This window comes from Octodon degus, unplaced genomic scaffold (genome assembly GCF_000260255.1).
Source record: "Octodon degus isolate 3935 unplaced genomic scaffold, OctDeg1.0 scaffold00062, whole genome shotgun sequence".
NCBI lineage: Eukaryota > Metazoa > Chordata > Mammalia > Rodentia > Octodontidae > Octodon > Octodon degus.
This window is the reverse complement of record NW_004524638.1, coordinates 9,325,532-9,349,238: the sequence shown is the minus strand read 5'-3', so window position 1 is coordinate 9,349,238 and position 23,707 is coordinate 9,325,532. Positions and strand designations below refer to the sequence as shown.

At 49.9% G+C, this 23,707-nt stretch overlaps 1 protein-coding gene across 2 annotated transcripts in view; it reads right to left on the bottom strand.

Moving 5' to 3' along the window:
• Window positions 1-23,707, bottom strand: part of Fbxo32 (F-box protein 32) — a 32,809-nt gene that overhangs the window by 8,965 nt on the left and 137 nt on the right. Inside the window, exons 2-7 of one of the 2 annotated variants that reach the window (XM_004634435.2) lie at window positions 23,507-23,707; window positions 17,274-17,386; window positions 16,222-16,271; window positions 15,025-15,117; window positions 1,601-1,694; window positions 659-843 (exon numbers count right to left, since the gene is read on the bottom strand). In XM_004634435.2, the coding sequence (XP_004634492.1) occupies window positions 659-843; window positions 1,601-1,694; window positions 15,025-15,117; window positions 16,222-16,271; window positions 17,274-17,386; window positions 23,507-23,622 (651 nt within the window). In that variant the 5' untranslated portion in view covers window positions 23,623-23,707. The remainder of the gene's footprint in view (window positions 1-658; window positions 844-1,600; window positions 1,695-15,024; window positions 15,118-16,221; window positions 16,272-17,273; window positions 17,387-23,506) is intronic. The other variant, XM_023718750.1, reaches the window with a different exon arrangement.

Below are 23,707 nucleotides of genomic sequence, written 5' to 3'. Positions count from 1 at the left end.
CATGTTCTTTTTTTTTTGGTGTTTATATGCCTTAGTTTTCCTACTCACTAGTAAGAGGACAAGAACTGAGGGGGAAGGAGGCTGAGTTATATTTTGAAAGCCAAGAGAAAGTACTAGTACATGTGGCCACATTTTGCTGGTGACACAAGGCCTTCTTCCTCTGCTTGCTAAGTGCTCGCCATTTTCCTACGTGCATGCGCACAGCCTGCAGTCAAGGGCTTCCTCACCCAGGACCAGTCACGGGAACTAGAATTCGAGGAGTCTGCCCAAGTTTCCCAAGTACCCGTTCTCCGAGTCACCGCTTTACAACTCCACTGCATCCGAGGCAGCTTCCCAGAGCTGCCAACAACTCCTGCTTGATGAGGAAACAGGCAGAGCTCTCTCGATGCCACTGAAGCCCCAAGGGGACCTCCCCAGAGCTAGTTTCTCACACTGCCACGATGTTTCAGCTGGCTGTCACCTTTTACATACTTTGATCCCCATTTGTCAAGTTCTTCTTCCTGCCCTTCCTCTGTCAGGTAGCCTCCCCAGCGGACCCTCAGCACCATGGCAAAGCACGAGATCGGAACAGAGCAGACCCCACCATCAGCCATCGCGGGGTGGCGGGGAGCCTCGGGGCGGAGGCCCAGCGGCTGGGAGGAGGTACCTTCCTGCTCACCCTGGTGATCTGGATGTTGCTGAGCTGCTGCTGCCAGTGCAGGATCGTCTCCATGCGATACACCCACATATTAATGTTGCCCACCAGCACCGACTTGCCGACCCTCTGGACCAGTGTACATAAGGAGGTGTAGAGGGTCTGCAACAGTTCTCTGATCAGACGGATGTTCTGCTGGTCTTCAAGAACTGAGTGGGAAAGAAAAAACATGAAAGTTATGATCCTGGCACTCTGTATTATCTAAGGGCTCTTCTTCCCCATCTGCTCCTGTTGCCCAGGCACTGGCTGCGGGGCTCAGGTTTCTTTTCTCACCGGTGTTTATTCCACACTTGGCCAGGCGTCTGCACTCGAGGCTGCTGGGTAGGGTTTCCACTATCTAGGTCCCTCTTTGTTCTCTTCTCCCCGGGTTTCCATAAAGCACCTATCTGTTCCCACTGTGCTGCCTGCGCCCAGGCTCACCTGATCGGAGAGCTGCGGCTCCTGCTCAGCAGCGAGAGCTCTCAGTTGGTGGTGGGAGAAAGCGCGTGGCTGGGCTAGGAGCTCAGGCTGGGCTCTGTGTGACTGTGGACAAGTCACTTGCCCTGTGTGTGCAGTGATCTGAGTTTCTCAACAGCCCAGTTTGTGTATCCGCTCTGCCTTGCAAACAGTACAGTTTTCTAGCAAGCAGCAGCTTCAACATCCAGGGGTGGGCTGTGTGCCCTCACCAAGACCCAGCAGGCTTGCAGCAGACAAGAGGATGATCTAAAACAGGAGCTGGGTGGTTTCATTCTTTGCCCCAGGAATGGACTGTCGGGCTTGGACCCTGGCACCCCTGACGTGCAGCCGGGGTGATGCATTTCAATCCACTCCATTACGTTAAACTCATGACAATGTCTGCTCCATCAGAAAAGCCATGTGCACATCCCCCTGCCTATCTAAAGGGTGCGAGTGCATGAGGAAGCTCACCTTTCAGTACCACTTTTTCCAAAATGTTCATGAAGTTCTTTTGGGCGATGCCACTCAGGGATGTGAGCTGTGACTTTGCTATCAGCTCCAACAGCTGTGGATAAAAATAGATGTTGCCAAGCTTAGAATACAGAGATATTTTTCTCCTGTAATCTTCCCTTTGAGTCACAAGACACGTAGATACAGGCTGACAGAGAGAGATAAATGGCAGGCAGGGCCACCAGACAGTCCAAAGCAGATGCTCAAAGTGAAAGACAAACAGGGGTAACCCAAAACCTGGGAATTGGGCTGAATTTTTAATTGCTTTTTTTTTCTTTTAAAATGTTGAGTTTTGGCTTCAGTTAGGGTTAATCCATTCTACTTGCCTACTTTGGCAAGCCTCCCGTGACCCGTGAGCATCTGAATTCTGCAGAATCATCTCACGATGGCAACTGTTCTGACGGCCCTGGAACATCCTCCCTCTACCACCCACCATTCTCCAGCCCCCTAAAGCTCCTGTTCGGCAACTGTGTGCATTTCTCAAGAGGTAGTAATTCTTTCCCCAGCGTCTTCTGCTCAGGCAAATGTGCACAAATGCGCCTGTTAGAATCTCTCATGACCCTCAGCAGAAAAGCACAAGTCAAGGAAGGAGAGCTTTAGGGATGCACAACACGTATACCTGCTCTACTGGAGGCGGCGCTGTTACTGTGGCTTAGAACTAGAATCCTGTGGCTTGAGCAAGCCCTACTGTGACCATTTATGAGCTCCACTACATGGGCAAGGCACCTACGTTCTTGGGGTTCCAGTTTCTTCATACCTACTGATAACACCTAGAGTTCCCAAAGTTGCTGTAGGCCTTAAGTGAAAGAATGCACTTCAAAGTAAGTATTACATAAAGGTTGGTTTGTTTGTTAAGTCCTATTACAGAAGAAGAAAAGAAGGAGGAGGAAGAGGAAGAGGAGGAGGAGGAGGAGAAGAGGGGGAGGAGGAAGAGAAGAAGAAAAGTAGAAGAAAAGAAGAAGGAGAAGGAGAAGGAGAAGGAGAGGAGGAGGAGGAGGAGGAGGAGGCGGTGGCGGCGGCAAAAGTAATAAAGACAAAAACTGAGTTGGTGTATTCTTTCTTCAATCTTTTTTTCCATCTTATACTGGAAAGTATTGCTGAAGGAAAACTTCACACTGCAGAGTCTTAAGATCATCTAGCTCAGCCCACTTCACAGGACTCAGCCGTGTCCGCAGCACGGGAAAGCAAGTGGACGGTGCTCTGCTTTCTAAGAGTCGTTCAGTGGAAGAGTTAACATAAAGTGAAGACACTTCATTTCTTCAGAAACCACCAGACCCAGGAAAACTAACTCAGTAAGTGAGACTTAGAAAACCAAGACTCCTTGTTTCGGCTTAAGCCAAGTCTCTGCCCCTAAGGAAAATTTCTAAGAGATTTTGCCTGACCAGGCTTCCCCCAACTTTATTTTGGGTCCATAATCACCTTCTATGACACAGTGCTGGGTGCTGGAACATAGATTGAGAGAAAGTAGCAAAGTGAAATTTTAAAAACCGTGTGGCAAAGGGAGACCAAGACCATGTACAGGTACACTGGGCTCTTCAGGGTGCCCCTGATTCCAACGCCTGAGATTACAGCCCTGCTTGCTGAAATATTCTGTCCCTCTCAGCCCTCCAGGGGCTTTCAAACCACATATAGAATCAATTTCCTGAACTTACTTTAAGTTGAAAAAAAACCCAAGCCACCTCCCCTGAGGCCCCAAATGTTTTTCCTGTCTAGCTTTACTATCTCCACGTAACTGGGAGGGACACGCCACAGGCCTGTGACGTTTGCTGGGATTGGTGCTGGGGACCTAAGGTCAGGAGTGGACAGAGTGTCGCTAAGACAGGAAGGCAATCAAAGCTCCACTGGAGGCCACATCCGCGATGGTGACCACACCAAACGCTCTGTCCTTCTCTGGTCCAGCTCTGCATCTACCAGCATGTGACAGTTAAGAGAGGAGTGACAAAGGCACACAGGGGATTGGCCAAACCTCTCATTTCTCTCCTGGACCGAGAGCAAATCTAAAAGGCCGAGGTGAGAGTTTATTAATACCTTGAACCTCACATGACCAGTAGAAAGCAGAGAAAGAAAACCAAAGCCTGGCGTCTGCCGCTGTTGAAAGGCAGTTGGCTCCCGGCCAGGACTCGTCTCCGGGTGGGGGTGGGGTCGGTGGAGGCGGACGTGGGAGGAGGCAGGCGCTCTGCCCCGCCGAGATCCAGCCAGCCCAGGTTCCATGTGATCCCCACCTCACCAGGGTGTCAGTTTTAATCTTGTCTAAAAATGCACCAATCACCAGGACTAAAAGGCCCCGAAGGCCCTGACTCTGCATTTAAGGGAAATGCAAAACCTTGTGGCCGGCGGCCGGCGGAGCTGAAGCCTCTGACTAAGCCGGGAGGGGGCAGAACAGGCAGCGTAACTGTCAGCTGACAGCGGAAGGCCCTGCCAGCCACCTGCACTTCATCCCGTCTGCAGGGACAGTCTCTCACTGCCAGCAGTGCAATCGGGACCTGGACTCTTCAGCACAGTGACCTTTACAACTGTCATTCATGTAGCCAGTGTTTCTGAGCGTCCACCCTGTGCTAGAGTTGCGGTAGGTGACAGGGTATGACGGTAAAGACACATGATCCCCAGGTGCATGACGTTTACCGTCTCGTCACCTGACCTCTCCGAGGCCCAGTTTCTTCATTTATAAAATGGCAAGACTGTAAAAAGGAAAACTACTGCTTCGTGGGATTATTGTAAGACTCAAGTGAGATGAACCCATGGGCACCCACCATCAATTCCAAATCCCAGTCTTCAGCGAAGCTTAAAGTTGACATCTAGGGTTGGGTAACTCTTGCAAAGGGTCGCATAGTAAACATTTATAGGCTTGCGGGTCATGCGGCTTCTGTAGTAACACTCAGCTCTGTAGCAGTAGTGCGGAAGCAGCCACAGCAGTGTGTAAACGAATGCACACCAATGTCTTTTTTTTAAAAAAAATTTTACTTGACACAGGGTCTCCCTATGCATCTCAGATTCGTAGTGATCCTCCTGTCTCAGCCTCCCCAGCACAGGGATTACAGGCATGCACCACCAAGCCTGCACGATGCACCTGGCCCAACATGCAGTGCTGGGGATCGAACCCGGGTCTTTACACTTGCCAGGCAGGTGCTCAGACCACAGAGCTATCTCCCTAGCGCACGAATGTGTTTCAGTAAGACTTTATTTACACAAAACAGGTGGAGGGCCTCATGTGGCCTCTCTGCCAGCCTGCCTGTCAGCTACCAGAATGTGTGAGCGGGTCCAGAGGTGAACGCTTCACGGTCCAACTACCAGCTTCACTTTTCCGACTGTCAGAGACGCACAATGACGGAACTGACTCGGGAGCTGCTGAGACTGGCCACATTCACAAAGCACTCACGCCTCTGGCTGGGACCACTAACACGCTCAGCACATAATTATTACTGGCTTCTATCATACCACAGAGAACATTAAAGACAGATTACTTACAGGCCGAGAAGAGTGAATTGATATCCCATTTAAAGACCCCCGTACGTGCTGCTGACATGCTTTCCAATTTTAATGTCCCTTCCTGTCACCTTGAGGATGCCTGTGTGCATCTGATAGCTCCCCATCTATTGGCAAAGGCTGGCGTGGATGACCACTTATGCCTCACTCGGCTGCATCCACCACGAGGTCTCATTTTGCTCACAACACTGGGTGTTCACTATGCGCCAGAGGCTGGGCTGCGGGCCTCACACGCATGACCTTCTTTGGTCTTCAGCAGCAACCCAGGGAAGGAGGTTCCCCATGTAGCTTGTGAGAAGTTAAGCGGTTCACCTCACCTGCTTATCTACCAGGAGTGGCAGGACAGTCGAGACTTCAGCCCAGATATGCTAAACAGGGAATCCACATTTTGATACCGCGGGGACTTCTGTTCATCAAAGCCAATCAGCTTTGCATGTAGGCTAAATTCTTTCTTAAAAAGGGTAGGAGTACCACATATTGCTGTGTTCTGGGGAAACAGTTTGGAAATTTTGTATCAATCAAGTGTATGCTAGGTAGCTTCTTACATTAAGGCAGAAATAATACCTAGAAAATGTTTACAGTGTGTTTAGGAGGAAGGGACTCTGTTAGGTCAGCCATTGCCATTGGGTCTCCTTTCTCCACCACTGTGACTCTGTAGCTTGGAACCAGAACTGGGTGTCATGTGGGGCCAGAAGTGAGGTAGAGAGATTTGTTAAGCTCCTTTCTCTGTCAGAGAGCTGTGTGTGCATGGGAGTAGGGTTGCATCTAGCAATTTGTTTACCAAAATGATGGAGGCCCTTTGCTCTTAGCCACAGAGAAAAAGAGCATGGAGGAAAATGTCTCTCTGGGAAGAGGCAATTTTTAGTCCAGGTGCAGTAACTGGTGCCTGGAAGGTAAAGGGGATAAAGGGCCCCTCCCGAGTCTCACGTGTCGCTGCCCTGAGCGCAGGCTGGGGATCGGGCACTGTCTACAGGGACTCACTGCGCACTGCAGAACGGTGAAGGGCCACGGGAGGAAGGGACGGTGGCCACCCTGCGCCCACACCACATCCTGTCCTTGGGCTTTGGCGCAGCTTGTTTTGGAGATGAGCTGGAGAAACTGTAGTGACAAGCAAAGCCATTGAGCAGATCTCAGCGTGCATGTCAGGCGCATCTTGCAGGGCTGTGTGGACGATGAGCACGTGGAAGCCTGAACCCCAGCTCACATTACCCACATAAAACCTGGTTTCTTCTCTTCCCTGCGGTTCATCTTCGCACAGCACACATGTTTTATGACATGTCACCAGCTCATGTGTCACTTTCCTGGGCCTCTGATGGCTTCCCTCTGCGTTTGGGAAGAGCCCTGAGCTCCTCATGCGAAGGCAGTCTTCCTGCGCTGGTTCCGCTCCTTCTCCAGCCCGACTCTAGAGCGTGGTCCCACACATTAGCTGCTCTAGCTACACAGGGCGTTCTCGTCCTTGAAACGTCACGTTCCCTGGGCTTCCAGGCCTCTGGCTCAGGGCCACGTGCTTGGCGCTGTCCTGTTCCTTGGGTCTCTGTTCAAATGCTGCCCGCCTGGAGCCCTGAGAGACTTCCCTGACATCCGACATGGAATCTCCCGCCATCTGGGCCATGGCCTCCTTGCCCTGCACTGTGCCCCTGTGCACTCACTGATCGTCCTGGCAGGACAGCCGCCTCTGGACAGTAGGGCCAGGCCTGTTTACTACTCGTCCCCCACCTGCACAAGCCAGGCATCCAACAACCACTTGGGCTGTATAGAGAAAAGAGTTTGTAACAGGAAGGTACCAAGGAAATAGTTCACCAGAATTTACTCTTGCTTTGGGTGAAGCAGTTCATGAGGTCAAGTGACCAATTCAAGGGCAAAAGTAAATCTTCTGGGCTGTTGCACTGGTGTTCACATGGGGCTGGGGTTAAAGCGCCACCCTAGGAATAGCATAGCACGGAGGAGGCCGAGGACAAAGTTACTTACCATACTGACACATGGCACACACTTCCCAGAAGGGCAAGCAGCCTGATCTAGACCTTTGGAAGCATCAACAAAAACAGCAGCTTTCCCTGCCTATTAGTTATAAAAGGTCAAAACCACAGTGAGGTTAACCAAGAGGCTGTTGCTTAAGCATATGGGGTATTATTAAGAACGTAATCTACGCCAACTTCCTCTATCACCTTGGACTATGCGGCTCTACAGCTCAATCAGGAAATCCACCAGTATCACCAGGGTGGGGGCCGGCCTCGGAGCCAGCCCCGTCTCACACACTCCATGTCCAAGCTGGCTCCTGTCGGAAGGTCACTTTTGTCTCTCCTGTAGCAAACCCTTGGTTACATTTGGCAGTGCCTCCCTCTGTCCTGGGTGCTACAAGCTTCTAAGACCCTTATTTACTCAATGGATAACACAGACTACAGACTTGGAAACTTCTTGCCTGCCTTTGAGCTTGAACACTGACCAGTGGGAAGGGGAAAAATTTCAGCAACACTAACAGTCTTCAGGCATGTCAGATTGGGTAAATATTATTTGTAAGTAAAACAACTCTCTAACAGAGGGAGTTGAAGCAATAGAGAGGGCCAAGTGTGTATGGATTGCTTGTCTCCTCAGCCGGGCGAAACCTGCCTCTCTACCTTTCTTCTGTCTCGCCGCTCACATGGCGCCCTCCTCCCTGTGGCCTCAAGCTGGGCCGTGACATTTGGTCCGCTGATACACGATGTCCCGTCTGCTCCAGCGCCCTCACCTCTACCCCACAATCACGTCACATCCCCTCCACCCTGACCTGCCATTGCTACCTTCATCAATTCCTTCCCATCTCCAGATTCCTGCCCTGGCCATCTGCTGGGGCAGAGCCTCCCACATGCTTCCATCTGGCCCAGTCCTGGCCATCCGTCAAGGAAGCAGGATCACACGCCCTGCCCGTTCTAGAAGACTACCCCCAATGCCCCTCGAAGTCCCTGATGCAACTTGCTGGCTCAGTCCTTGTGCTTTGTCTTCCAAAAGGGTCCAGAAGCATCTGACCAGCCAGGCAGAGTCTCATGGGATTCTCGAGCGTCCAGGACTCATCGGGTCTGTGGCTCAACACAGAAATGCCAACTCAGGAATTCTAAAGCGTTTACAGTGTCTACACACGGAGCCCTACAGGAGGAGGGCAGCAGCACTGCACTCCTGCACATGCAGGCCCTCTCCTCTGTGCAATAGAGAGGCTGCCAGGTTCTCGGTCCCTCTCCTCTACTTCGGATCCTCAGAGTAGAGCTTCAGATGCCCTTGGGAGCATCCCTCCTCGGCAGGCCCAGGTCTGCTGAACTGATACTTAAGACTCAGTGCTGGGCACCGTGGTGAAACCCAGCAGCTCAATATTCTGGGAGCTGAAGCAGGAAGGGAGAAAGTTCAAACCCATCCTGGGCAATGTAGTGAGACTCTGTTTCAAAGTAAAGGGCCAGGGCGTAGTTCAGTATAAAGGCCTGGCATTCAGTCCTCAGTGTTACAAAAAACCAAATCAAGCCAAAGCTCAACTCACCTGCCTGGCATTGCCCTCTACCTATACAATGTAGACTTCAACTAAAATGCAGTTTTGAGTCAGTTCGTGGTAGTGTTTTTAGATTTTAAGTCCTCAAGAAATACAAAAGGAAAATAGGGGGAAAATAGGCATGCTTTTGATCAGTGGTCTCCAAAGTGGCATAAGGAAGAAACTTAGGTGGAGAAATAGCTTAACATCACTCCTCACAGTCATTTTAGAGAGTCATTTTCCAGTGGGTCTCTGGCTCTGTGGCTGCTGCGGTGGCTGGCTCTTTTTCCTCTACTTCAGATACCACTAACTGTAAGACACTAGTGGCTGAGGCCACCCTCCATCACAGGAGGGCCACCAAGTGTGCACAGCATCCACTGACTCCAAGGTCACTATGACACAGGGACTTGGTAGAGGGCCAGGCTGCCCATGCAAATCACAACCTACCAGGGCTTGGCAGCGGCAGGCCCTTCATTAAGGCATTGGGTTTGACTTCGAATCACTGGGCCATATTCAGCCTTCTGTTTGCCAAACCACTAGTCAACTTAAACTAAAACATGTTTTTGGAAAATGCTTTTCAGGAGTGGAGGGAATGTAATAACTTGCTGGAAACATTCAAGTAGACTTCGAGTGGCAATGTGAACAAATAAGACTGCATACTGGTTGAGGCTGCCATGTTCCGAGGGGCACAGAGTGGAGCTGAAGTTCTGTTTGGCCTCTTGGATCCACCCAGGCATGGTGGCAGGTTCTGTGCCAAGCTACAGGGCTAAAGAGGCAGCTGCAGTGACCAGAGAGGACGACCTGTCCTGCAGTCACCTGGAGCGATGATCTAGGGCAGTGGTGGCGAACCCACGGTATGAGAGCTGCAGCGGCCTGTTTGTCACTACTGCAAGCTCTAAAAGCTTCGCTGTCACTGACCAGGGCACGCTGGAATCGAGCCACCTGACCCTTGCGGGCATGTGGCAGTACTGCAGGGACTATAAAAGGCAGTGCAGGCAGGCTGCACTCTGCCTTCTCTATCCAAGCACTGCGGTGGAGGTGGGCACACTTGACTGGGGTCAGAGGACCATGCGGAGGTTCTCTCCTGCTAGGAGACCCCCGCCCATCACTCCATTCCCAGGCCTCTGCTTCCTCCTAAAATGAGTTAACACCTGCCTACTGTTCGAAGTGACTGCTCACCAAAGCGCAGGGATGGAATCAGTACAGCGCGAAGTGACAGCCTTGGGACCATCTAGTAACTGGTAACACCTGAGAATGCCAGGTGTGGGCAATCGCGGCTTTGGGAACCGCCTTTGCACTGTGCTCTGGTCCTTGCCGGGGTGGGGGGCGCCTCCTTCCCGCTTCCCAGGTGACGTCACGCGGATCCGCCTCTTGCTCAGGGCTCCTCACGTCTGTGCCGGCTCCTCGGCCAGCGCTACTGGGATGAGCCGTCGTCACCAATGCCCGCACACTCACCACGCCATCAGTGCGCTGTGAGCTACCGTCCGTTAGTGTTAGCCACACCTCCGCGGGGCCTGCCTGCGACGTTGTCATCGCGAAGGCAGCCGAGGGAGGCTCATCCGAGATCCCTAAGCCGGTGCGTGGCACCGCCCCACAGCGGCTCCTGCGCCCCAGAGCACGCCGCGCTCCTCGGCCCCTGGTCGCTGCCCACACCGGACGTGCCCTCATCTCCGTTCAGCCTCCCGGGTTCTGCCCTGCTCAAGGCCAGCTCACACCCGCCTCTCCCCAGAAGTCTCTCTCAGACTTGCAGCCATCCCGCTTCCGACACTCCACTGGCATCTGACGCATCTGACACACGCTCAACCTCACGTGCTTTCTGCTAACCGAGAAACCCCAAACAGAAGCAATTTAAAGAGAAAAATAAAAGATAACAGAAAACAAGGACATAGATCTTTTGCAAAAAGGAAGGGAACCAAGAGAGATTGGGGATGGGGTAAAGGAGAGGAGAAGGGAAGTAAAACGAGTTAAGATGTATTATGGAGAAACTCCCCACGACGAATGTAATTATTATGTACCATAAACATGTACTAATAAAAATTTTAAAAGTTTAAAAAAACTTTTCATAGGCATCTGGCTCTACTACAGTTCTGCTTTTTTCTTTTTGTGGTAGTTGGAATTAAGCCCAGGGCCTTTGCACTGAGCTACATGCCTGGCCTTTTCAAAAATTTATTTGGAGACAGGGCCTTACTAAGAGTTGCCCAGGCTGGGCTGGGCTTAACCTTTTGATCTTCCTGCTTCAGCCTCCCAGAGTGCTGGGATTACAGGCCTGTGCCATCCCCGCCCCCAGCCTCAGCAATTTCAAATTCTGCCTTTTGGTGACGGCGTAGGTAACTTCCTTCAGTGTGTGTTTCTCAGGTTACCTACTAGAAGGCATAACAGGGCTCATCTGAGAGAGGCCAGGTGGGAAGTATTTTAGGCCTACAGGTGAGCTGGGCTTTGCTGCTCAACACCAAATTGGGTGTGGCTGGGTGCCAGTAAAGATGCTGAAATCGGAGCTGCACATAACTTTTATGAGTTATGAAATAGGTTTTTTAAATTTTAAAATATTGAAAAAAGGTATAACCCATGTAGTCTGCATAGACAGAAGAGCCAGGCAGTATGGGGCCAGGATCAGCAGTTCGCCGTGGCCTGCCGTAGACCTTGAGATCGAGTCCTATCTATTGTATTTCATTTCCTCACTGGCTAGTGGCAGATTTCAGAGTAATGCAAGTCTGAGTTCGAGCTGCGGCTGTTTTGCAGGGTACTCACTAAGCACACACACCTAACGGGTCTCCATCCCCCCGTAAATTTTTTTGTTATGGCGCGGCTCAGTGCTGATCCTAATCGTCAGCCCGGTTATACAGTGTTCTCAAGAGACTCACTGTGGACAACAGAAGTTGGGCTCACTCAGGAGACTGAAAGGACTTAAAAGCCACATAGTCATTCTGCGATCCCTGGAAGTTATCTGCACAGTTTGAAAGTTGGAGAAAAATTTCACATCCATTACTTTGATTTTCCCTTTGCATTTTTCCATTCTTACAAAAATCCTTCAACCTAACAGGTCTGGTTAGCCCTTTTCATAGTTTATAGAAGTAAAATGACTGATTTGCATAACGTGTCACAGCTGGTAAGTTTTGAACTTTGGGCTGGCATGAGAAGGGCACTCCACTCTTCCATTGCTGTCTTTCTGATAGACTGCAGGACGTGGGACAGAAATCACATTCAGAATTTAATGCCTCAGTATATTTTGTTTAAAAATTCATTATGCAAAATATAACATTTGGGTTCCAAAGTCATTTTGTGTTTGTTTGTTTTTGTGGTGCTGGGGATTGAACCCAGTCCCTCTGTACTCAGCTGAGTCCTTTTTTAAAAAAAAAATTTATCTTGAGACAGTCTTGCCAAGTTGCTAAGTTGCCCAGGCTGGGCTCAAACTTCTGATCATCCTGTCTCAGCCTCCGAGTGCTGGGATTACAGATGAGCAACATCATTTTAGGCTTGCAGTTATTTCTGAGGTAGTTTACAACCTACAAACTCACCGAGAGCACTTGGCAGATATTCTGAAAGTGGACCTTCACCTAATTTAACCAGAGCTGCGGTGCTGGGCCTCCCCTCTCCTCTAGCACGCCCCCGACAGATTCTAAGAGTGGCCACAGATGCTCTGGCCTCTGTGCCTTCTCCTGCCTGCCAGCCACCACTGCTCTGACTGGCTCAGCCCCTGGAAGCCTCTGGCCCTGAGGCACAAGGTGAACTATTTTTGTAAGTGGCCTTCCACAAACCGCTGCTTCTAAATAATTTGAATCATCCTTAAAACACATAGCTCAAATTGTAATTTAATTCATTGGGAGTGGATAGGGAAAGGATCAGGAACAGTGTACATAGTCTGCAGCTAATTAAAATAGTACATAAATATCATCTAGAACCTTCGCAATGTACAGTCAAACCTTCAATGTCCCAGATTCCTTGCCATTTGCATGCTGATACGAAGATAGCATTTTGAGATACACACCTCTTCCTGAGTGATGGATCACTGGCATGAACATAAGCAAATTTTACAGATGTGCTTTGGCCTTAAAAAATGTTAATCCTCCTCACATTTGCCCTCCCCATTAGCTCCTTTCTGAAACCAAGCAAACATGTGGCACTAAAACAACTTTAGGTCAAAGTAGTAGCGAAAGGATAACACGCTGGCTAGTTACAGTGCTTTGTAGGGTTGGTTTAAGGTTAAGGACAATATATGAGAAGTATATTGAGCTCCTAAGAAGAAAAACCTCAAGACACGCTGCCTATCATTAAAATGTTTTAAGTTCTCTATAAAAATAACATATTATTTCTCAAATTATAGAGGCCTCAAACAGTGAAGGGGGAGAAATTGTTCTTTCCAAAATAGAAGTATTTTTCCACTATTTCTAAACCTATCAATTTTGAAAGCATTTAGTAGTTTCTTTGAATCTAAGATTCCTTAAAGGAGAGTGCTCCTGGTGCAACTGGATACCGCGAGGCACAAGCTCTGTCTTAATGATGTGCTAGCTTCCGTTAATCGCTAGGTTTTTCAAACACAGAAACAATTTTATCAACTGACCCAAAAAGCCATTTTAGGGGGAAGCTATCCTCGTCCGCAGAGTATGCACACGTATCATGTACCCCCACTTCCACAGCTGCCCTGTGAAGTTGGGCCAGCCCCTCTCACAGAAGAGGACACCGAGTCAGCAGGGGGCTGAAAGAGCTGCACATGAGTGGGGTTGGGACCTCCCCTATGTGACTGTACAGAATAGGACAGCTCAGAGCGTGGACTTGACCAGTGTCCAGGCTTCAACCTGTACTGTGTCCCTTACGTGTTGCTGGGACTTCAAGTAAGTCATTTACTGTACTGCCATTTCTTGACCCAGAGATAATAAAATTATCTACACTGTGTCAAGTTGTTGAAAGAATAGAAGGTGAGCAATAATTACATGAAATAGGTTTTTATCATTACATCCTTGTTCCTTTATTTCTTTTGAAAGGAAGGAAAAACATCTAAAAGCAGCCCATTCTGATGATCAGTTTGTGATGAGACATCAGATCGGGGTGTCTTCCTCCAACAAAGATGGAAACTATTTGTATTCTTAGCAGCAGAAGTTTCCAGATCTCCCCGGGCCCACTGCCAACCAGCCACCCAGTCTGTAGCCCCTGGGAGGGCTGGGTGACCTCCTTCCCCTGAGAGGCGGGCTGGCTGATGTGGGCACTTGCCCCAAGCGGGTGCTTTCGCATCACTGGGGTTGGCAGGAAGGCTCAGCTGTAGAGCCCAGCCCGCTCCTGCAGCCCCCAGCCCTGGTGTGCCAGGTCAGTGTGCACAGCCCAGCCGGCCTCTGCCCAGATGACAGGTGAATGAGCCAGGCCTCAAGGGGGCTTGAATGTCATCTCTCTGGCTGAGTTGCTGCGATCATCTGACTGTGACATGGCACGGAGAAGCGCAATGGCCCAGAAGAAGAAAATAAAAACCAAACCAAACAACACCCACAAGGGGAAAATTCCCTCCTGCTTCACAGCCTAAAACCCAAACAGCTGCTACTCCCAGGGCAAATCACCAACACAGCCGCTCAAGGGTGCCTGGGGGCAGGGTGGGATAGGGAACAGGTCACTCACCAAAAAAGGATCAATGGCCTCCCAGCCAGGGCAAACTTCCTTTCTTCATCATTAATATTTTGCTAAAGGTCATTCATTTTCCAAAATAAGATTTAAAATGGAAAGCAATAGGCTCCAAAAGGCAGGTGGCCTGTGTTAGGTAAACAGGTGACTGAGAGCTCCTGTCCCAAGGGCACAGAGGAGGAAAGGAGCCCAGAGACCACACTGAGGTGCTCTGAGCTCATCTAACTTTGCGGCTTAAACCAGAACACCTTGGGGTCACCCACAGTCAGCTGAAGTGGGACAAGGAGGAGTGTAAGAACAAGGGGTGTGGGCTGCGGAGACAGCTCAGTGGCATAAACCTGCCTGGCAAGTGCAAGGTCCTGAGTTCGATCCCTGGTACCAAAAAGGAAGGAAAGAAAAAAAGAATAAGGTGTGTGTGTGCGTGTATGTGAGAGAGACAGAGAGAGAGAGAGAGAGAGAGAGAGAGAGAGAGAGAGCCAGCCAGTGTGCGTGAGGGCTCGCCTCTGTGGATTCTCTCTTGCTGATGCTCCTGCCCACAGCATGCCCCATTTATCCAGAGTAAGCTGGTAGTGGCAACACTAGAGGACACAGCTCCCAGAGGGATGTGGAAGCCCATGTCTGCTCTGTCACTCACAGAGGCATCCTCACGGGACCCACCTAATGGGCTGGGGAAGAGGCCGGAGAGTCTGTTTCTGCTTGCCTCAAAACTCTCAGTAGCCCAAAAGGTTTGCTGGGGAGCTCCTTCCAGACTACCTGCACAGACCACTCAACACATGCGCTCAGATGGGCTTGGGTCCTGGGGACTTACCCGAACAACATAGTTGAATCTTCTGGAATCCAGGATGGCAGTGGAAAAGTCCAGTCTGTTGAAAGCCTCCCCCAGCGTGCAGTAGCCATGGCGCTGGGAGGGGAACAATGCAGGCATGAGACTCCTGCCGCAGGGCGGCAGGCTCTAGATGACCCAACCAGACTGCTGAGCGAGCTGGACGCCTGTCTTGGGTGATCTGGGAACTGGCTTCTTTCCCGCACTGTGACTCTCTGGGACCCACGAGGTGGGCGAGAAAGCCTGCGGCTACTTTAATCTGGTCAAATCCATGAAATGTCCCCTCTCAGGACCTGTACCATTTGGGCACATGCTCTCTGCATGCTACTGTGCAAAGATACTTCACGTGATGTGAGGTCATGATGGCTCCTGAGAGGAATGCACCCTCAGGAAGAGGATGGGGCCCACAGGTGGCACCCATGTCGCCACCGGACCTGCACTGGCAGTGCTTTTGTCACTGTGATAGTCACACGTGGTATTTTTTATTTAAGGCTTCATGAAGAAGCAAAAGACGCTGTGATCTTTTATCTAAGACTGCACAAAGAATCGAGAGCATAGCTGAACAGCTGCGGCCCCAGTCCAGCCACTTAGAGGTTTCAGATTTATCACTGACCCTCTTTGGGGTTCTGATCACAGGGGAAGTAGATGCTCTCTAATCCTGGTCCCTGGCGGTCACAGAAGCCCCCTCATTCCATCCCTACTGCCTTGCGTCCTAGCTACCGGAATGCCTGCACTGGGAGAAAATGCACACAACGAGGTTTTATCAAGTACCATGTAAACGTATTTTACTGTTTTCCTATTTTATGCTGGGTGGACCCAGAAAACTGCTGGATTTAGTGACTGACAGTCCTCCCAGGACTACACCTGAACCAAGGAAGTCTAGGTGGATTGTAGAACAGAGGGAGGGTTTGTGGGAAAATCCAGGGCTTAGAATAATACAGTTGAGATGGGCCTATTAATCTTGGGACAGCATTTCCACGTTTACGACTTCACTGAAGACTGGGGAGTTCACCAAACAACTCTGTCTGCACTCTCTCTGTAGCCCCAATCTCTGATGGCTGGCCAGGAATAGGCCACTCATCACTGCCACATCCAGAAGAGAGCTGCGACTGGAGGCGACATCACCTCCCAACTTTCTAGCCCATCCTTTCCGGCTACATGTAGCAGCCTAATAGTGCTCACCTCTTTAGTACTTCCTTTGTGAACGTAGATCCACTTTTCTTGGTGGAAATCTGCAGGGGATACAACAGAACAAATAACATACCTTTAACATGCGCGACATGTCCAAGATTTTAAATATGAGTTTTTTTCATTTACTCCAAAGTCTAAAAAGCTTCAACAAAAATTAGATATATTTTAGTGGTAATATAAAAAGATTCAAATTATTAATTTCTGCAGTGAAATTAAGTTCTTCAGTTATTTCTTCAATAAATATTGAAGCTATAACTTGTTTTGTCTGATGTTATTTCAAATAGTTGGTATTCAGATTTAGTATGCCAAATATCTGTTCTCCCCCAAAACCAGAACAAAACCCCCAAAAACTTAATACCCAAGTACAAATTTCACTTAAATGTCAAATCTAAAGCTTATATAAGTAGAAAGAAAAGATATAGCTAGGCATGGTGGTGCACGCCTGTAAGCCCAGCACTCAGTAGGCTGAGGCAGGAGGATCGCTGTGAGTTTAAGGCAAGCCTGGGCTACAAAGTGAGTTCAAAGCCTGCCTGAACTGCATTGTGAGACTTTGTCTAAAAGAAAGAAAGAAAAAACCAAAAAAACAATCCAGAGCAGGTAACATGGAGAAACCATGCAGAACAAATGGATTAAACTAATTTGTGACTTATGCTTATTATTAGAAATTTATACACTCTGCTAATGCTTACATTCAGCATCTAGAAATAGTAATAATATTTATACAAGGAAAGTAAGATCTAATGCCTTAAAAGAGTTCAAAAGCCAAGCACACAGTGGCATGGATTGAGCCGACCACGTTGCTTATAGTAACTACATCACCTGACTCAAAAACAAGTGACAAGCAGGAGAGAAACACCCTGTCCAGCGAATGAATGATTTACAACGAAGACTGTCAGGAGCACTCCCATGTCACTCGGACAAGGCACAGCCAGGTTCCTGGGCGCAAAGAGCCTGCCAATTCTGCCGCCGACTCAGTAAGAACGATGTCCAGCAGGGGAGAACCAACCTCCAAGCAACTTTTAAGTTCGAAGCAAGGGGCTTACACTGAGTTTTGGTTTTGCTGTTCAGTATGTCCTTCTTTCTCTTCTTGGCTGCGACGTCGTAATTCAGGCTGTTGAAAAGGTTCTCCTTGTTGTACACCTCCTTGCTGCAGTAACTGTGAACGCAGAGACGGGAGAGCGTGAGAGGTGGCAGCTCACCTGCTAGTGCTCTGCGTACCACTCCCTCCCTGGACTATGAGACACCAACATAGTGAAACACTCACCATAAAGTGCTCACTCAGAAAAAGGCTGCGCAGGCACAGACGTCTCTTTTTCTATTAGGATCAAATACTGTCGTCTATTTATGGAAGACAGGGCCAGGGCTTCGCTTCTCTGGGTCTCCCCACAGGCCTGCCATTGTAATGGGACACACAGCACTGTGCTTTAACCCACAGCAAGGCGGGGCACTGGGATGCCACTTGACACACAAGGGATGGGCAGGGCCGAGTTCTGGTGCCACCGTACCATACAATGTCTTCATTTTTGCAAACGCGTCTACTCCATGGTGCTGCTGCTGCTTTTGAAAAGCACTTTACTGAACTACAATTTACATACCATGCAATTCTCCTGTCTATAATGTTATCCAAGCTGGTTTTAACTAAAACGGTCCTATCGTATCTTTAAAACAATCACATTTCCAAGCATGAGACTTAGGTTGTAACAGAGTCACTTCTAGCAGGGATTCAGTAGACGGTACTACTTATTTAGATTTTCTAACCCAAGGAGCCAGGCTGTGAGATGAAGACCTCAGGTATTTACAAAGGGAAGTAAATTCATAACGCTTAAGTTTAGAAGGGCTGGAAAGACACTGGGTGTAGCAGTCCAATTCATAGGCCCCTGAGGTTCAGGCTGGGCCTGGTGCATAGCCTCCTCAGCAGGCTGAGCTGGTGTGTGTGTGTGTGTGTGTGTGTGTGTGTGTGTGTGAGAGAGAGAGAGAGAGATGAGCTTTATTCTTTTGTACAATGTGAGTTTTAAGTAGATCTCAGGATGGTTCCCACAGAAGGGGTTCATGAAAAACACTGAGATCCCCATAAGGTACAAAGGGCAGGATTGGGGGGCCGGGGAGATAGCTCAATAGAATAAGCACTTGCTTGGCAAGTACAAGGGCCTGAGTTCAATCCCTGGTTCTGCCAAAAACCAAACAAACAAAAAAAATAAAGGGCAGGATTTATAATGACAACTGGTAAACATAAATTAGGATGTTTTGCTGGTAACACCAGTATAGAGTCCTTTAATTATAAGAGTCCTTCTGCTGAATTAAAAATGTGATTTCAGGTAAGACAGACATGGCTCCTGAGGTAGACATGGAGCTGGAGTTGGGAACCAAGACCACCTGCCCAAGCAGCCCCCAGAGAAACTGCAGAAGGATGACAGTGGGGCAGGGGACCTAGGGTGGGTCAGCGACTATGTAGAGCAGAAGGAGATCCTGAGCCCCAATTTGGGGACAGCTATGTCAGTCATTGGAACAGGCGGTCCCTGGAGCAGAAGGCCCCATGGGAGCAGGAGAAGGAACTGGTGACGGTCACTATCAAGAAGGAAGATCTGGAGTTGATAATGATAGAGATGGAGATCTCCAGAGAGCTGTGGAAAGGAGCGCAAGGATGGCAACGCGGTGCACGCGCTCACGGCCCTGACCAACAGACTGACTCTTCCTCAGATGTGTCACCAAGGCAAACTTATTGCAATGATGGTTTTTTTTTCTTTTGCAGTTAAAATTTTTTAAAACTGTGATTTATATCTTTTTACACCTGCTGGGTAGAATGAAATCTACCTGTTCTTTTCTATTCCATGCTTCGTATGCATGGTAGGAAGTGGCCTAGACCATTTTCCACGCCCTTCCCTCGCAACAGGCAGCACTTCCTTAGGGCAAGCATCTTCTAAAGTGCTTACCGCAGTGGCCAACAGTGACCTTGGGGCTGCTTTTCAGGACCCACGGGGTGGGGACTTAGGGGCTCATCAATCTCTTGTTAATTTTCCTCTTAAAGGTCAGTTTAAGGCCATTTACCTAGTTTCCTTGTATCTTCAGCCTTCTCCATTTTACTCAGGGAAACAAGAGAGTTTTAGCTTATTGCAGGGTGTCTTTTTCCAAGGCACTTTCTCAAGCAAGCGAAGGGCAAAGGGTGTGGCCAGGCTTTGTGTCACACACCAGCACATATTTGTCACTTGCATGAGGATTGAAGAAAAGAAAAGATGGACTGCCCCTTGACGGTCCGTGATGTACCAAAGCTTTAGAAAGCAAAGCTAGACCATGCTATGTACAAAACACACCACGTGAGCCACACATGGTGGCACATGACTGTAATCCCAGCTCCTCAGAAGGCTGAGGCAGGAGTTAAGAAATGCAAGTTTGAAGCCAGCCTGGGCAACTCAGTAAGATTCTATTTCAAAATAAATAAAAAGGTCTGGGGATGGAGCTCAACACTTTGTGGGTTCGAATGCTGGTACTACAAAAGTCAAAACAAAACAACAAACCAACAACCACACAAAGGCTAATTTTTTTGAAGCACACACCCATATTCCCACTCCCACACAACACACAAAAGCCTGCAGCACCAATTCCACACACAGAGGACCATAAAATGAAGCTATCCCGTCATATATTTGAAGGGGAGCAGAAAGTTCTTAGTGCCAGTGCCACAGACTGGGACTATTCCTAGAAATTCTGAGGATCTATACTCTATCTACTTTTTAAATTGAAAAGCATTCTTTGGGGAATCTGAGCACTTGGTCTTCCCCTAGAAGGTATAATAACTTAATTCAAGCTCCAGCAACTCATTTCAAAAGCAAGCTTAAGAAGCTTTTACACAACTGGTCATGGCTCTCACTGTCACACGTAGAAAAGTTTTAACCAAAGGGAAACCCTACACTTCTTTCTTGGTGTTAGCTTTGGAATTCAGAGGTAGGGCCTGGAAGGAAGGGCTATGGGGTTTGTTTGTGTTTTCTGCTTATATGTTTTCTTTTAAGCTATAACGTATTCAGTTAGAAGCTGTTCTTGGAGTTCAATTCTACCCTTTTCAAGGAAATGCAAAACCAATGGAAAGTTACTACTGCAATTTTTTTTTTTTTTTTTTTTTTTGCGGAACCGGGGATTGAACTCAGGTCCTTGCGCTTGCCAGGGAAGCGCTTATGCCACTGAGCCATCTCCCCAGCACTACTGCAATTTTTAACAAGAAAACCTAGCATCATTCAGGAATTGCAACCTTAATTTTTTTTTTAATAAGCAAAACAGTCTCAAGAAGGCTGCTTTATTTAATAAATTCAACAAGAGCCAGCAACTTGCTATTTTGTAGTCAGTTCTTAGTAATTTTGATTTTTTATAGGCACAGAACTAGAATAAGAAAAAGACTCCTCCACCTAGCCCCCAAGACCATATAACACATGCCACGATACTTAAAGATGGTTTTGGAAAAGGTGGAAAATTTCCAAGTAAGACTGTTTTGGCAGCAGCTAAAGGAAAAAAATGGGGGGAGGAAAGAGTTCCATTTCTTATTTAATTTGTAGTAAAAGCCGCTTAATAAAACCATGTCCCACCCCAGAGTAGTTATGCAGCCTTGATTAAGGCCAGGAAGCTTTTGATGCGAATGTGCCCTAAGACATCCAGACTGCCGAACTCACCGAAGCTAGCACTGAAGCTAGCACCGGGTTGCTCTGGTAACACAAGCGTCCGTGTATGTAAAGCTCTTAAAAAATAATGCCTTGTGCACGGTGAGCACGCGAAAACCCTTAACTATTGTTTTTATCTGAGGCACCAAGGTACACTTCCTGCTTCCTGGTCTAGCCTCAGCCGCAAAGTAAAGCAGCATCCGAGCGCTTTTCAGCAGCAGCAGCCGGGCGGGTCTGGAGGAAAGCGCTGGGATTACTCACCCGGGGCAGGACGCTGAGAGGAGGGCACTGTGGGCCACCTCAGCCACCACTTCCTCCAGGCTTTCTTGTATCACTCCAATTCAGGCTCTGCTCTAACCCTGACATTTAAGTCCTCCTCACCAAACCTAACACTTGTCACTCCTCCTCTATTCTCCTGGGTCGCAACTTGTTGAGAAAGGCCTTAAAACTCCTGAGCAATCCTTCCATGATCTCAGAGGGCCCTTGGCTGTACAGGATCTGAAATGTTCTCCTGTTGGAGGCCAGGGTCCTGGGCCACAAGGAGGGTGCCACAGTGTCCAGAGTGCAGATAAGCCAGGTGCCACCTGGGGCATCCCTCAGCCCTTGCATGTGCTGGGCAGTGCGCAGACACACAGTGTGGAGACAGTCTGGGAGCCCCTTCTCCGGGCCTGCTGCCGCCCCTTTCCTGAAGAGCTGTCTTTTGTTTCCTTAGAACAGGCTAGGACGTTCAAGTTCACCTATGTCTCCAGGCACTCAGCCCAAACCTGACATCACAACAAACCAAGAGCAAAACAGCAGGGCTGTCCATATCACAAGCCCAGACCTCAGAGCACCAACTGCTTTAAAGAAGCTGGCTGACTCCTCCTGCTAAGTAAGGAAGGGATTGTTTACAACTGCTGGAGAAAAAAATACCCAGCAAACAAACAGCCACCTGCTCAGTATAGGAGATTACCGAACAATTCCTCAACTGTGACTCATCAGAGCCACAGGTGGTCACTACATTGATCGGGCTGTGGTCACAACGCCTGCTGAGTGTGCCAGCTCTGGCTCAGGTATGAAGGGCAGGAAAGCAAGAAGGCCCAGGAAGGGGACGAGGGTGGGAAGCTGTCTGGTCCAAGCCTCTGGATCTTCAGGTCTTCATACTGTGGAGAGTGACACGGGCCAGGGCCAGCCAGCAGGTCTCCCGGAGCAGTGAGGACCAGGTGAGTATGGAGGCTCCTTATAAAGCCTCCCCTGCTGTGTGCAATTAACTGCTGCCTGCGGGCCTATTCCAGTGTGCCACTGGAACACAGCTGCTTGGATCCCTAGGTACCTTTCTAGAGAACATCTGAACGTTTATAGAAAAGTAGCAGGGTATTAGTTTTAGATCCTTAGCAATAAGGACAGAGAAGGAAACTTTGCCTCCTGCCTCTTCCCACTTAGTCCAAGGCAGAACCAGTTAGGCACAATTGATAGCTAGTCCCTAGAAGACAGTGTGGTGAAAGCAGGTGGCCCTTCGAATTTTCCTGTAAACAAATGGTCTGATTTTCTGTGAACAAGAGTTCTTTAGAGTGCTCCCAAACCCCACAAGACTGCCTATAGAGCTTCTCAGAGAAGTTAATATGCTCTTCTCTTTTCTGACAGGCCCTGGCATTATATAACCTGTTTCTCTTCATTGAGAGACAGAAGGAATCTGGTGCATTACAGATCACAAACAAATGGGAGGCCTGGAGGTCAGGCTGCCAAAATAACCACATTGTCTTGATATTTTTCTTATAATTTATTGCCAAACCTCCATCCAAACAACCACTGGTAAATCTCAGTCAGTGGGAACCTGGCCCATTTACAAAATGCTTCACTGAAGTCAATTTAAGGGTGCAGCGGCCCGTGGCTTTAACACGGAGAAAAGGTGACCGCTGCGGGGCCAGCCCCTCTGGACGCACTTCCCAGCCTTCAGTGTCTAGGTGGGGACTGACTGATTCTGGACCACTTAATCAGCACCGTGCTAAGGACTGGCGGAGCTTGGGTGGGACCTTAGTTCTAGGTGGTCTTTCTGCAGCTGGCTGAGACCACTAGGAACAGGTGTCCACTGGGGGTGCAAAGCCGAGGGCAAGGACCTCTGCGGAAGCAGGTGCCAGCGCTGCTGGGCGCTGCCTTCTGCTTCCGCGCAGCCTCTGTGGTCAGGTCCGGCCAGCGCGCTGCTGCCCCGCACACTCCGGCTGCCCCTCTGGGCTACTCGTTCTCCCTGCCCGTGCTCGCCCATAGACCTGCAGCACTCAGGGCGCGCGATCCAGTCCCTCGCTGTCGCCCTGCCCGTGGACCCCGCCGCCCCGGTACGAGGCGCACGGCCTCGGCCCAAGACCCGGGAGTGCAAACTGCGCGACTCCGGCCTCCGGGGAGGGCAGGGAGGACCCGGGCTGTGCGCCTGGGTTTGGACGTCAGGGCACTGCCAGATTCTCACCGGCCCGTGGAGGCGGTCCGCGGGGAGACTCTGACCTTGACCCCCACATCAGGAGCGAGCCCCACTGCCGGCTCGGGCGACCGCCGCAGCCAGCCGTCGGCCCCTCGCTCGCGCCCCGTCGCCCAGACCCCGGCCCGCCTGCCGCACCCCGCCCGCGCCCCGGGCTCGGCCCGGCGGGTTCCGGCGCCCGCACCTGCTCAGGTCGCTCACGAAGCCGCCGCTCCTCTCATCCAGGAAGCGCTTCCAGCCGTCGGCCGTCTTCACCCAGCTCTGCCCCGGGGACCGCCAGTCCTGCCCCAGGAACGGCATGGCAGCGACGCGGGCGCCACGGGCGCGGGGACCGGCCGGGCAGGGCGAGCCGGGGACACCACGGGGGGTCGGGCGCGGGGCGAGG